The 15420-nt window shown below is 44.2% G+C and overlaps 1 protein-coding gene across 2 annotated transcripts in view; it reads left to right on the forward strand.

Annotated features, from left to right (window-relative positions):
• Positions 1 to 1178: 1178 nt before the first annotated feature.
• XPO4 (exportin 4) overlaps positions 1179 to 15420 on the forward strand; it is a gene marked incomplete at its 5' end in the record, with an annotated part of 81988 nt that continues 67746 nt past the window's right edge. For both annotated transcript variants that reach the window (XM_082010431.1, XM_082010432.1), the window contains one exon: positions 1179 to 1256. In XM_082010431.1, the coding sequence (XP_081866557.1) occupies positions 1179 to 1256 (78 nt within the window). The remainder of the gene's footprint in view (positions 1257 to 15420) is intronic.

The following is a 15420-nucleotide window of genomic DNA, read 5'->3' on the forward strand; positions in this document are numbered from 1 at the left end:
GTATGTTCCAAACTTCGCTAAGCTCAGCACTAGAGGTCAGCTAATGTCTTCTCAGGGTTGGGAGGATGGCAGATACATGGTTGAGAACACCTCACTGCTGTAAGGACAGAGTGGTCTAGCAGGATCAGGGGAACAAACCAGCCAATGCTGCCCGGTGCTCCATGCTGTGAGGGACCCCGAAGGGCATCTAGCCTGGTCCTATGCACTGCCTGCGCCTTGGCAGCTGCAGACTTCCCATTTAGTTTCATGTGAAAGTATCAAAGCTCCAAGTCTGCTCCAGTGTGCAAACTGAAGTGGAAACCATCAGGTTTGTTTAAAAGGCAAACTCCTAAACCAAAATGAAATGCCAGCGAAGGCACAACCTGAGAATCCTTTCGCTCCTACAGGTGTACAACAATGTTCTCTCCAGCATATTCTTCAGAGGTCATGCTGTCCTGTAACTCACATCTAGTAACATGAAGTGAGCATGAGAGCTCCAGATGGAGTTACGTGGACAAAAAATGCAGTTTACATCCCTTGAAACTTGGCTGGCTTTTTTGCGTGCCATAAAGCAGTTCCATTTGCAAAGATGCTGGCCACCTTCTCCCCTCCCCACCACTTTCTAAGCTGTATTTTAAAACACAGTCCTTCTCATCCCCCTGGAAATCTGCAAGCACGGCTAAAGGCAAGGAACGGCGCGCAGGTAGTGCCCGCGGCCTCACCAGCCCCCGACTTCACCGGTAGGCACTCGGAAACGCGACGGAACCGGGCAACCCCCAAACAAGGCTCACGCTCCGGTCGCGCCCTGCCCTCCCGACGCTCAGCCGGCTTTCCCTGAAGCGGCCCGGGAGGCCTTGCAGCGCTCCTCCGCCCACATGCGGGCCCCGGCAGGTGCGGCAGCCTCGAACCGGCGTCAGGCGACGGCGTCGGGCCCCGCCCCGGGGCTCCGCAGGTCCCGCCGCGTGCGCCGGACCCGCCCCGGAGGCGGGCGGGAGGGAGGGGAGGAAGGTGCGCGGCGTGCAGGGGTGGGGGCTGTCTCCGGCGGCCCCCCTGGCTGGTGGCCGGCGGTCGCGCTGCGGCGGCAGCGGCGCCGCTTCGCCTCCGCGCCGGGGCCGGGCCGGGCCGGGCCGCGCCCGGGATTGGCTGGGCGGCCGCCTCGTCCCAGAATGCAGCGCATGGCGCGTCATTGAAGAGAGACCATGATGGCGGCGGCCGCGGCGGCGGGGGGGGCCCCCGAGGTGATCGCCCAGCTGGAGAACGCGGCCAAAGTGCTGATGGTGAGGCGGGTGGCGGCACGCGCCGCGCCCGGAGCGGCGCCTCGCGGTGGGGGCGTCCGCGCCGGCCCCCTCCCCCCTCCCCGCGGAGCCTCCCGCCGCCCTCGCCCCTCAGGCGCGGGTTCGGGGCGCTGCCCGCTGGGGCGCCGCGCCTCCGCCGCCCTCTTCCCGCATCTTCCCGTTCGCCGGCTGGCCTTCCCCTCCGCGGGCGGTGGCCGCCGCGCCGGCTTGTCCCTGTCACCCTGTAGCTGGGGTCGGCCCCCGCCGCGCACGCCGCGCCCGGTCCTCCATGTGCCGCCCGCTCTTCCCCCCCTCCCCCCGGCCCCGGGCAGGCTGCCGGCTGCCCGCGCTCCCGAGCCTCCCTCCACGGCGGGGTGTCCCGTCCCTTACGCCCCGAGCCCTCGCACCGCCATTGTCCGCCGCGGAAACCCTCGGCGAAGTTGCCGGTGAGCAACTCTTCACTCCCGGCGGCGGGGGCCGGGGCCTGGATCGCCTCCCGCGGCAGCCCCCAGCCCAGCGGGGCCAATGGGGCACCGGCGGCGGGGCGGAGGTGCCCGCAGAAGTGCCGCGAACGGCGTGGTTGGGCGCCGCTCGCTTCCAGAGTGTTCCTTTCAGCGGAGGGGCCGGGAGCCGCCGGGGCTCACGGCGCTGCCGCCGCCTTGAAGCAAAGCGACCAGCGGTGCTTCGCGCCCTGAGCCTTTTATTGCCAAAACTGCGAGCGTGTTGTGTGTCATTTTCCATGGTTGCATGGGAAAGAAAGTCCGCACGGCAAAGATCTGGATTGCGATGGAGCTAAATGGCTGTAGCGACTGTTGATGTTAAAACATCCTAGTCCTGCGTCTTTGTAAAAGTTTTTTGTTCCTTTGAGTGAAAAGCTGTGTAATGACCTGTGTCGTTTTACAGGTCTTACTTGCAGATCTTCTAAAAACGGCTAGCTTAAAGCCTTCCCCACAAAATTTATCTTACCAAAATGTGATTCCAACAGAAATAAAGGTTGTAAGTTGTCAATATTGAAGGGATTTCAAAAGGACTGAGCAAATAGTAGGAAGGTTTGCCTGGTATCGATAACTGATCAATGACCAGAGCCTGAATGATTGTGAGTTTAATGACTAGCCAAAGCGGCCTGACAGTAAAGTGATGAGATTTACTCACAGGTGTCCTCATCAGAATACTTGTGTGTTACTCCTTGTGAAATCAAAGCCTGAAAAATGTTGACTGTATTTCCAAACAGCAAAGTAAAGGCAGACAGCTTAGTAACAAGCGCTAATCCTTTTAGAAGAAAAAACTTCCCAAAGTATGCGAATAGTGATGCATCTTAAGCTTTGAGTTGCTTTTGATTCCTGCATGCCTTTGCAAAACAATAACTGCGTAGATTATTGGATGTTCTCACAACGTCTATGTATCTCAGTTTTAAAAATAATGCAGTTGCTGTAATTACCAGAAGTGTTTGCGTAGGGGAAATGTGTAATAAGTATTATTATGAGACAGAACACGTGTGTGGAAGGAAGCTGGCCGGTAACTAGTTTTCAGTATCAAACTGATAGCACATGGAGTGGCATGTCCAAAGTTTTGCATCTGTGCTAGGAAACTTAACATTACTTTTGTTGGCATAGTTTCCCTAGCCTAGTCTTGCTATGATAGAGAGAAAAATGCAACTTACTGTGGAGTCTAAGTAAATAAAAATGTTAATACAGTGAAAAGATGCAAGCCTTTTATGGTAATGTTTGTGCTTCTGTTGAAGAATAGGTGCTAAACTTCCTGGTAAAACTAAGCGTCAGGTCTGTAGGCAGATGGTTCTTAGGATCCTTGTTGAATTTCTAGCTTACTCTTTCCCTCCAGCCTGACAGTATGAAAGCTGACTTGTTGCAGTCATTAGCTTTTACTTGTTCTTTTTTCTTTTCCACAGCTGCTCTTGGAAGTCTCATAGACAACACTGAACTGACAAGAATGTTAGATGGCTCTTCCTGAGGAAGCCACATAAAGCAAAGATATTTACTAAAGCTATCCATGAGGCTAAGGACCCAGAATCAGTCTTTAATCTAGTTTGGCTGTAGAAGAGCTGTGAGAACTGCTTAGGGTTATTGCTCTGTATTTCTTCTCAAAAATCATCAGGTTTTTGGAGTGATGAAGGAGAGGAAGAGTGCAGTTCACCAACTATGCTGCTTTACAAAGATGTTTATGACACCCTAGAGACTGAAAGGGTTATGTGCTCTGCTCCTGTTCTTTCTCACTAGCATCTGTGGAAAAACAAGGACTGAATTGTGTTTCAGGATTGCACCTGGACATTGATGATCTTAATTTAATGTAGCCTGTTTTACACTGTTTGGTAAAAATCTGTTAAATGTCTGTTTGGGGATGAGGGCAAGAAGTAACTGTGCGTGGCAGTTGGGAGGTGGACTGATGAAGCAAATTGGTGGGATCACTTGGAAAGGTATTTATGTAAAAATCTCAGGACTTGGGGGAAGGTGGTGAACCTGATGCTAGTAATGGAGATCATAAGTAGAGGCTGGCACCTTGCAGTGGAGCCATACCTGAAGTGATGGGAAAGGGCAGAGCTGCGAGTGGCAGCAAGTTTTAACTGGGCAGGGAGAGGTGGAGGGGGATTCAGCCAGGTCTTCTTGTGGCAGCTGAGACAGTAGCAATCTGTGCAAAAACATGGTTGGCTAGGGAGGCATCAAAGGTGGTGCAACATATCTGATGATGGAGCAGGGAGCGATGATGGTTTATGTGATACTTGTCTTGATTTCAAACTGAAATACTGAGCATTGGAGGAGAATAATGGACTAGAGGAATTCAGGCATGCTAATAAAAAACCCTGAATGTGTTTGTTTAACTTTCCTTAAGAGTATGGATTGCCATGAGTGCTCTCAATCTTTGATAAGTTTTTTTTTTTTTTTCTTCTTTATTGCACTGGATTAGTTGCTTTTTCCTTTGGAAAACTACTTTTTATATGTCAGATGAGAGATATGTTAGTTCTCATCTCATAAATTGCTGATCCTTATGGATTTTGCAGACCATGGTGTGCAGTGTATGAAAACTGGAAAGGTTGAATCTGTTCTCTCACCACGCTCCTCTACAGCTATGTAGACCTTTGTTACCAGTAACACCTTTCAGCAGGTTCTAGGTAGCCCACGTTCAAAAGGTTTAGTTAGGAAAATGATTGAAATTTGGTATAAGTTGAAGAGTTGTTATAAAAGATGAAGCTTGAGTTGTCACTAGCTGCCAAATATGACTTTGAATGCTGGTCCTGTGACAGTTTTCTTTGGTGTGTGTAAGAATATTTGCTATATTAAAAAGTATGTGCTTTTTGGGTACTTAATTCCTTTCCAACAATTCTAATGGTGTTTGCTTGAAGTAAGGTCCCCATAGTGCCTTGTAACTTAAAATGTAAAATTCTGTGCGGTCATTCAGAGCCTTAGGCTGATACTCACCTTTGACCTGCATGACTTTGGCTTGGTGAAGGCCATACGCCAGCATCTTCTATGTACCAAATGAATTTACTGATCCTCCATTTCCAACAGGCATGGCATTCTCTAACTAAATATATATGGTTCCTATCTGTTATGTTCTGCTTAGTTCGGGTGGTAATTAATGCTTAATGTCATTAGTGTCAGTTAAGTACTGTTTTAATAACTGTCTTCATGGATGAGAGAAGACATAGGTTGTATCATTAAGCAAAGACATGGAAATGTCATCCCATAGGTGAGAGGATGAAGTAGGAAGCATGCTTAAAACTCTTTAGTTATTGCTGGGAGCTTATTAAACAGGTTGAAATTTTTTAGTATATAATGTTCTGTGACACCTAACTGTCAACTCACAGGTTATAGCTTGTTTCCCCTGTCCCCCTCCAAAAAGGGGTGCTCTGTTCCTACCTGCAGCTCCAGTTTCTCCCTTGTGACCCTGTGTTGAACATATTAATATTGCTGAGATGACATAGGAATTAAACAAGGGAATGGATTTCTGTCAAGTTAGCAAGACGAATTGGCTATCTCTGCAGCCATTTCAGTTGCAGAGCTAGCACAGTGGGGCTGAAATTAGATTGTTGGACATGTCCAGGGCTGGTCTGCCCCTATTAGCAATTGTGAGCTGTCAGGTTGGCTCAAATGTATCATATACCTTCACTGGACAATTTACTTCCTAACTCAGACTGTTTTGATATTAGAAATGCCAGACTTTTCTCAGAGGTGCGCAGTGAAAAGACAAGAGGTTATAAGTTTCAGAAATGGAAATTCCAGCTGGAGGGAAGAAAAAAACACCCAACCCAAAACCAACACAGTAAGTGTGGTTGGTGAAGGCAGTGGAGCAGGCTACCTGGAGAGGCTATGGGAGATCCCGTCTTTGGAGATACTTAAAACTTGACTGAACAAGGCCCTGAACAACCTGATCTAACTTTGAAACAAGTTCTCTTTTGGGCAGGGGATTGAGCAAAGTGAGGTCCAGAGGTCCCTGTCGTCCTAAGCTATTCTACATGGTATGGGTCTGGGTAGCATGAACAGTTTCTTGAACAAAGGCTTTTGCAGAAGAATTCTTTTCTTTAAAAGTTCATAAATGTTCTCATTTCGGAACAGACTGTGGTCTGTTTTGGGGATGGTGGGGGAATCACCCATTACTATCTTTTTGGGGTACTACTTAGTTTGTGTGTTACCCTGCCCTTTTGAGGGAGGTTTTGGGCTAAAGTTAGATAGTCTGACACTGGTCATAAAAGCTTCTCTTTCAAATGTTGAAATAAGCTTACAGAATAAGATAATAAGGGAGCACATTAGTACCTTTAAAATCCAAGAACAAATTGTTTATGTAACCTGACAATTTGTATGGTTGGCTTTTTTTTGACCTGCTGTTCTCGGAGTTCAGGACCATGACAGTCCTCCTTCCATGAGGAAGTTCAATTTCTCATTGCAGCCTGTCTTCATTGTGGGGCAGTTTTTCGGACTGTTAAGTGTTACTAATCGTAAGGGTGAAAGGAAGAGATGGACTAGCTCTGATTTTGTTATGGCAGGTTACCTCTTGGAAGAAATAGGACAAATGAATCGTTCCAGTGCTGAGAAGATTTGTTGAAGTCCTCCAAGTCATCACGCAGCAAAACAAGCTGGATGTGTGCAATATTATGGCTGGATTAGACCAAACATCTGCCCAGCTGAGTTCTGTTTCTAGTGATGACATCTAGCCGCTGACTTAGAGAAGGGGCCTGAAAAATAAGGATAATCCTTTCACTAGTATATACGTACTTGCTTGATGTAGCTCTTGAAATTACTAATTCAAATAAGGTAACTACATACATATATATGTTGTGTTTAATGATTGTTGATCAACTTTTCTTCCACGAATGTGTCCAGTTGTTTCCGGAATGCAGTTATATTATTTATTTTCTTAGTTTTTGTATTATACTTGTCTGGTAGTAATGGGTTCCACAGGTGTTTTTGGAAAAAAACCCAGCATTGTTATTTGACAGAAGGCTGCTGATTGATCGTTTCATTCATTCTTGAATGATGAGAAATACCCGATCATTGCTCTGATTTTTCTTCTACGGTACCTTTTGTAATTTTTATAGCTCTCTATCGTACTGAGTCCTCCAGTCATCTGTAAGCTAAACTGAAGGGTCTTGCAGTTTTTCATGTGGGAGATTCCCCACCCATCTCATCATTCCTGTACTCCTCTGAGTAGCTTTTCAGATTTATGATACTGTTTTTGAGATGGACTGACTAGAAATGCATTCTTTTGTAATGTGAGTACTTGAGGATTTTAGATGTTTCTAAATTTTTGGTATTCTTCTGTATTCCTTTCCTAATAGTACTTAAGATTGTGCTTTTCTTTGTTACCTGAAAGCAGCAACATGATCTTTTCAGAGGACTATGCCCAAGCCGCCTGGATCTTTTTCTGCAGCAGTACTAAGTAACTTAGTCCATCATGTGTATGTATGTTTTTTCCTTCTTTTGCTTAAGAACTGGTATGGTTGGTGCATTTTACAGGCACACAGTTTCAGGTTACAGCTTGGGAGATAAGTACGTGCAGCGTGCGGCATGCTAATGAAACTTCTATTTGGAAGCTGAGAACAAATGTGCATAGAGCATACCTGGAGCACACAGTGCTGAGGGTGAGGAGTTGAAAAGAGGAATGTGAGGATTGATACAGATTCTGGTATCTTTGAAAAGCAAACATAGCATCTGATGAAATGAGCATCTAGTGAACTGGGATTCCTCATGCTTAGGGTTTATTTCCCCTGTGAATCAAGATGATGTTTCGCACTCATTTGACATGTCACTGTTGCATTGGCATATTTCTATATTTTGTTCTGCATCGTCAATGAAAATACTGTGTGTCTGCTCCTAGATTCATCTGCTGGGGAGCTTCATTAGCCTGTAACTCCATCTGGATAATTCTTCTTCAGGCACTACCTACTGCTGTCTTCCCTTTAACCTGCTTCCTAAGAGTCTTATCGTTGTTATGCTAATCTATATTCATTAGTTAATTAACAGCTTTCCGTATGGAGGGGTAGAAGAAATCCTCTTGATTGTTGAGCTGATGCTGTCACAAGCAGCTAAGTAAAATACTCCTTTTCATCAATTTGTGACACTGTTTTGATACTAAAAACTCTGTCTGGATTAGATATATATAAGGATTCCACTTCTGTATCCTGGCTTGTTGAAGGGGCAGAATTCTGGATTTTGATGCTCATGTCCTTTTCTGTTTTACCGGGGGAAAATGTATTCTTTGTATCTATCTTTTTCTGCTTTCCTTGGCTTCCCCAGAACAAAACAAAGTGGAACTGATGCCTGTGTTGGGGCAGTGACGTGGTAGAGAGAATGCATTTGGAGCAATTTTGATGAGTGGCATAAAACTAAATATATGCTGGGAGATGGCGTAGAAGGGAGGGTATCAGATCTGAGCTGCAGCAGACACTGATATGGGTCTATCAGTTCTTTTTCGTCCCTTTAAAGTTGGTCTAAAATATCTGTTGAATAGGGTGTAGTTGTTCGGATAGGGATTTTAAGAAATGGAGGAAAACTGGCAAGGTAATATAATTTAAATAGTCCTCCTTCTTCCCCCTCCCTGCCTCCCAAAAGGAAAACTCCAAACTTTCCAGCTTCAGAGACTTAATGATGAGTGACAACTGTACAGTGCTGCCTCTGGCTCTACCAAAACATAAGAGTAGTAGTATGCCTGCCTGAGCGGCTGCATAGTAAACTGGATCGGGAAGTGGATGCAGGGAGAAAAGGGGGTTTTAATTCAGGTGATTTTCACTGTGTTGCATTATAAACAATTTTGGTACCTTGACTGAGATGAAAAAGCTTGCCTGTGCTCCTAAAAGAATTTTTGGTCAAATTATGCTGTTAAACCACTTCAGAAGTATCAGATATAATTCTCTTTGTCTTCAGATTAAAACTGATTTATTTTTTTTTACATGGAAAATACACTTAAGTTATTTGGGTTAATATAGGAGCAAGTGAATGAAGTTCTATTGCTTTTGTTACTCTAGAAGTCAGATAAGTTGTTTTAATGGTGCCTACCAAATTCAAAATATACAGAACTATAAAAGTGAATATGAAGAAAGGCTAAAGCTGTATCATGGTTTGTGCTGAAATTACCAATTTCAGTATTTATTGTCATGCAGTCCAGTTGCGTTATGTGCAGCTGTGAAAAATGGTAGAGGCATAGCTGTAGTAATGTTGAAAATATGCCTTATACCAGGGCCTCTTGAAGGCTTCGTATAATTAATTTGTGGCTGTGAAATCCATAAAGTGCAGAAAGGTGTTTTGCCATGGAATTTTACTGCTTATGATGGTGGTTTCTGGGATTTCAAAAGACTTGGCCAAGGTGAAGAGCATCTGAAGTCCCAGGCTTGTAAGCATGATGTAGATGTAGGCTGTGTTTTCACAGAAGCCTAAACCAGCCTAACAGTGAGTGGCTGAGGAAAATCATTACTTGTCTTTTTGCTGGATTGATTATCAGCTAGTTCAATGAGCTGGACTGGCTTACAGAAGAGCCTGCTGGTTGCCAAAGCTAGCACAAGATAATAATGTCTCTTTAGGAGTGGAAAGGAATTAGCATGGTTGGAAGGAGAGGAGGAAGGTCTCTGCCTCTCCGGGAATCACAGCCTTGGAGTTCTGGAGAGGCAGCCCCTGTTCACTACTATCAGCTTAGACTAGGATCCTGTTGTAATGAAAGAAAAGAGTAATACCAGCATCCTTCACAAATGTGTTTTGAAATCTGTTCGTGGGAAGAGCTGCAGAAAAGTTACATGATATTTGTCTCTTTGTGTACTTTTACCAGGAAAACAGAATACTTCAGTAGAGTGGACTGTAATGCTTAGAGTCCTGGTGTTTTGAGGGGCTTGCTGTAGTATGGCATTAAGGTTGTATTGAAGTGGGTAGTATATTCATTGACTTTATATTTCCAGGTTTTTAGAAATGGGTAGCTTGATAGCTTTTAAGACACCAAGAGGTGGTTGAGCCATGTTCAATCAGTTCTTCAGACTGCTTTGGAAGGACCTTGAATTTCACATCACAAATAAATATCCTGGCCACTGAGGTTTTTGCTCCAACAACAGGTGGAGGAGGTCAGAGGCAGTTCATAGAATTCAAAAAACAGGTTGTAGCATCATTAACATGGAATCTGAAAATTTAGTAGCTGGGCATTTTCCAGAAGCTGGTGCACTGACCTGTGCCACAGGGCATCTGTGGCTCTGGGTCTTAAGCATTGGTTTGTACAGAGATCAACGGTGCAACTGGATGACAACCAACATTGAGTTATACTATCCTTTATTATTATAAAACAATATGCCAACTATTGTTAATTGTGGCATTAGTGATGCTATTGAAACAGCGTCAAAGCTAACACACAGCAGAAACAATTGTAAAGACACAAATCACACTGGTTCATTCACGAACTCGTTGATGAGTTACTGCAGAACTGTCACCTTTCCGTCATGTGGCAGCATGAGAGAAGTCACAGCTCCATGTACTGCCTGGCTGGGTACGGGGTGAAGGTTCCCATGCTGGTGATGTGGGGGCAAGGTCCGTCCTCTCTGGATGGTCATCTACATGTGTAGCTTCTCTGCCTTGGGCACACAGCGAAGGCTCTTCTCTTTTTGCTGATTTTTTTCTGTCTCTGCAAATAGGTGGTCTTCAAGGTTTTGGAATGAACTTCCCCAGACTTGATCTGCCACAGCTTGGGCTTGTATTGGTGGTCTTGGCATCACGTGGGCCTTTAAGACAGTGCCTCATTTGTCTTGCCATGACTTTACTCAGGCATCATTGGTGCTGGCGGACCCTGCCTGCCTGCTGTGGGCTTCACCTTATGGCTCAGTTTCCTCTTGTGTTACACCCCTTGTCTAAAAGCTACATTTTACATGTTTGTCACTGGTGGATTTCATGAGGACTCCTCCGCAGCATCTGTACGTATATGTGCGCATGCAGTAACTGGAGATCCCCAAATGGGAGACTGGATCTGCGTATCTGTTGCAACAGGACTGCAGCCCTGGGAGGGAGGGAAATATATTCCCCCTTGCAGCTACAGATGCAGTTTTGGTATTAGGTGCCTCAAAGCTGAATGTGTGTTGTTAAAGCAGTGGCTGAAAAGCATTACTTTAAACTTCACTGATCTTATGTGCAAACAGAGCTTTGGGTGTTTTTTGCACTGATTATAGTTTTGGGTGTATTTTTGTTAAGGTCTTAACTGTTCACATTTAGCTTCGCTTTCTCTTCTCTTAATTCACTGACTTCTACTATTTGCTTTGCTAATATGTTGCTGCTATTTGACTTTTCTTTCAACCAGGCTTTTTTGGTAGCTTCTCAGACGGCTACATCTTGCATTGTTATTGAGAAAATGTGCAAATAGGTTTACAAAACACGCGCATACCTTTCTGGTGGAGAAAACGTGAATAGCACTTTCCTTACCTCTCAACAACAAAAACCCAACCCAAAAAACAAACATGCTTCTTCCTGAGAGAATTAGGGAGACTTAGCTGCAAAGCCTTTATTTTTGTGAAGTTGTTTTAAGTGGGATTAAGAACAGATGTTGGGTAGCTTCAGGATAATGAGTTGTTTAGCGGGGAATATATAAATATTAAATTCTAATATCAAGAGAAGTGACAATATTGTTTCTGGAGCCATTCTTGTGTTCATGTTACAATATCATTCCCTCTAACAGCACTGAGAATGAAATGTATAATTATGACCACATTTCTTCACAATCATTTTTCAGTAAGCATGTGGAGCCTTGTGACTGTTCAGAGCTTGAGACTTAGCTAATTTATGCAGGTTTCTTAGAGTGAATTCAGGCACCTAAAACTTGAAGGGAGTCTTAAAAATTGCCTCCTCTAAATAAAACCCAAAAATGTGTGTATGTAGAATAAAAAAAACAATTGTCATTAAAAAACGCTTTTTCGAAGAGGATTTCTCGAAGTATGTATCATGTGTCTGCTCCTCTGTATGTTGGAGGATGAATACAGAGGTATGTAGCTTCTTCGGTAACGTGGTTCAGGCTGTATCTGCAAGAGCAGAACAAAGTAGTGAAACAAGGTAAAAGTAAATGACATCCTGCCTTCTCAAGTATGTACAATTCTGGATATATTTTTGCCATCTTCCAGAAATGGGAAAAATGTTGGGGGAAGGAAGTTTTTCTAGGTGTGTTTAGTGAAAGTCCATGCTTTTTCCTGTTTTTGAGTGAAAGAACTCACTTCACAAAATCATTTTCAATTTCACAATTTCTTTTTAATTCCTTACCCTGCAGTCTGGCTTAGGTAATGAGCTTCATCCTCTGGCCTCTGTTCTGTTGCTCTTTTTTTGCTAAACCTTTGATTTCATGTCTCTGTAGCTACATTTCTGTTTGCTTACATGATTCAGGTATTTTTGGTGTATTTTATTTGTGTCTGCCCGTAAGTTTCCATTAATGCCCTTACAGTTAAAAGCCATTAGTAAAGGTAGGTGTTTTAGGCTGTGCCAATTTGAAAATACACTAAGTCAAAGGAGTTTTCCATATCAATTTAGATAAACTCAAAAACTTTAGAAACTCCTTTATCTCACTTTTAGTCAACTCCTAAATAACTACGATGAGACAAAATGGTTTTGAAATTTTAGCAAGATCGATGGGGGAGGAAGTGCTAAAACCTAAATTTTGGCAGAGAAGCTGGCTGCCCTGTGTGCCTGTCTGTCTTCATTAGCTTGGTGGAAGGAGATGCTTTTGTGATGGGAGGCAAAGCCTAAAACTCTCAGAAACCAATATGTATCACTATCTAAGTTTAAATCTTTCATGGAGTCATTACTTTTAACTTATGTGTTGGGGGTGTTTGAGGTGGACAGGGGGGTTATCCATGTGATGTCCTTTTACCCCTGTGAAACCCTACTCCACCTGCACATGCTTACTGTAGAAGGCTACATGTGAATAAAAATAATGCCACCCCTGTAACAATGGGTGGTTATAGCTGTTCTTTCAGAAAGTATAATTTGAAATTGGACAACAGGAAAAAACAGACACTATAAGATACATATTCACATATGGATAATATTAAAGTTTCTCTTGCAGGAGGAGAGTAGTTGCTGGCCATATTTGATGTACAGTGACGCTGATAAATAGGTTGTATATCATGTACCTCTCAACTTGTGGACTTTGGAAAGTTAGTATTGCCATTACCAGCATTGTTATGATCTGCTGTCTAGTAGAAGAGTAGTCACAATGGTTCTTTCTTTACTTAAAACTTTGTCTTGGAATTCACTGTCACAATCCTGGCATTTTTTTGCTAAACTGTGTCTATAATCTCTTGTAGGTACAGAAATGGGCAATACAGAGATGAACTATTTGAACCTGACCAAGCTGCAATAAGGGTTTCAGGGGCTGTGGATGGGCTAGGGTCCTATCTCTTGCTAGAGAACCAGGACCTGTCATGGGGATAGCCCACCCTGCAGTGGAGGCTGTGGTGTTGATGCTGAGACTCCTTTCCTTCCTGCCCTCTAGGATAACAGACTCGGGGCCTGAACTTGGGACCCATTTATCTTCCATAGCTCCTTGTGGGGGAAAGAGAGAAACACCTGCAGCTAATGGGAGCTGAGGGAAAAGTTCGGTTAGTTTCCTCCAACCCTTGTCCTCCTTGCTGCAGGATGAGGAGGCCAAGTTCACTCCAGCTCCAGGAGTCGGTCAGAAAAAGGAAGCAGGAGAGCAGGGCTCGAGGCTAGTGTGAGTGCACTTGTAGTAAGGGCACTTTATGACTTTTTGTATCCTTTAGTAATGTGTATTTTTTAGGGTCCCTGTAATACAGCAGTGATGTACAGAGGTCATTTCAGCTCAAGTTAAAGCAAGCCGATTTTATTTGTTAACATTAAATGGTTTAAAAAGATTTGGAACAATGAGGTTCCAACACTGTTGCGTGTAGTTATGATGTTTTTCTTATCTTTGTCCTTCTCTTCCATATTGAGTCGCATTTCTGTATTGACTGAACTTTCTCTGGTCTACATGGGATGACTTCATAGAATCATAGAATCTTTGGGTTGGAAGGGACCTTTAAAGGTCATCTAGTCCAACCTCCCTGCAAGGAGCAGGGACATCTTCAACTAGAGAAGGTTGCTCAGAACCCTGTCCAACCTGACGTTGAATGTTTCCAGGGATGGGGCATCCACCACCTCTCTAGGCAACCTGTGCCAGTGGTTCACCACCCTCATTGTGAAAAATTTCTTCCTTAGATCTAGTAGAAATCTGCCCTCTTTTAGTTTAAAACCATTTGCCCTTGTCCTGTTGCTACAGGCCCTGCTAAAAAGTCTGTCCCCATCTTTCTTCTAAGCCCCCTTTAAGTACTGGAAGGCTGCAATAAGGTCTCCCCGGAACCTTCTCTTCTCCAGGCTGAACAACCCCAACTCTCTCAGCCTATCTTCAGAGGAGAGGAGTTCCATCTCTCTGATCATTTTTGTGGCCCTGCTCTGGACCCACTCCAATGGGTCCCTGTTCTTACCTGTGCTGAGGGCTCCAGAGCTGGACGCAGGACTCCAGGTGGGGTCTCGCCAGAGCAGAGTAGAGGGGCAGAATCACCTCCCTCAACCTGGTAGCCACACTTGTTTAGACTTCTTGTTACTTGGTAAGATCTTACCGACTTAGAGAGACTGCATGGATTTGCCCATTGCCATCAGCCTGATGTTTTACGGAAATTGTTTTGCTAAGCAGAATTGCAGGTCCGGCCTTACTTGTGCTTTGAAATGTTAGAACAGTGAATGTGGAGAGTAGGAAATAAATAATGTTTCATTTGAGGGCCTGAACTGTAACCCCATGTCAGCATTCATCCTCTGGCTGTCCACAGCCAGACTGCTGTGAGCTAAATAGCCGTTATAGGACATTTCTCTGATTTATCTGTTGTCAGTGTGCTTAAACTGATGTCCTAACTGCAGTTACAGAGGAAATAGTAGCAAATAGGTATATAGTGCACATGTAATTTTCTAAAGCGTTTTGTCTTCACTGTTGTGTTACGCTGTACCCTGGTTTTCGTTGCCTAAACTTATGGAAGTGAAAGACTATTTAAGTTTACACTGCATTTTCTTGAAACCAACTTGAAACATTTAATTGGCCCAGAGATTATAAAGAAAGCATCAAGATGTAAAAAGAGAACTAGATTTTTATTGTCATGTATTTAAGGTCTTTGATAATTCTGTGTGCTGCTTTTGCGATTACTTCATATGGGGCTCTGAGCTTGATCCAGCACTGACAAGTCTAAACTTGTAACTCTTGGCATATGCAGAATTCAGTCATTTTTCCAAATTCTGCTGGAGCAGTCAGTTCTCTGTGAGGTGAATGGAATCTGGGCTGATCCTGTTCACCTAATGCTTCCAGAAGGTTGGCATGAGTAAATGTACTGTTAGTTTAGTTGAATATGTGGATTTTCTTGTTGAGCAATGTGCACAGTGGTCAGAAAAGAGAAAGCCCTAAACGAGTCCCGTGAGGAGACTGACAACAGTAAGAGCTGATAGTGGATGAACCGCTCACATGGGTACCTCTTCCTTGAACAAAGACTCCACTCCACCTTTCTCCCTTTTGCCTTTCAAGTCCTACCTGCTCTTCTTCAAGCAGCAGATCTTGAGTACCTGTTTTGACAATGAGAAGCAGGCATAAACAGTGGAAGTGGTTCCTCAGCAGACTGGTTATCACGAATCATGTATCTGAAGTGTATTTTGCACATAAATGAATGGCAATT

This window comes from Phaethon aethereus (assembly GCF_964289735.1).
Source record: "Phaethon aethereus genome assembly, chromosome: 1".
Taxonomy (NCBI): Eukaryota; Metazoa; Chordata; class Aves; order Phaethontiformes; family Phaethontidae; genus Phaethon; species Phaethon aethereus.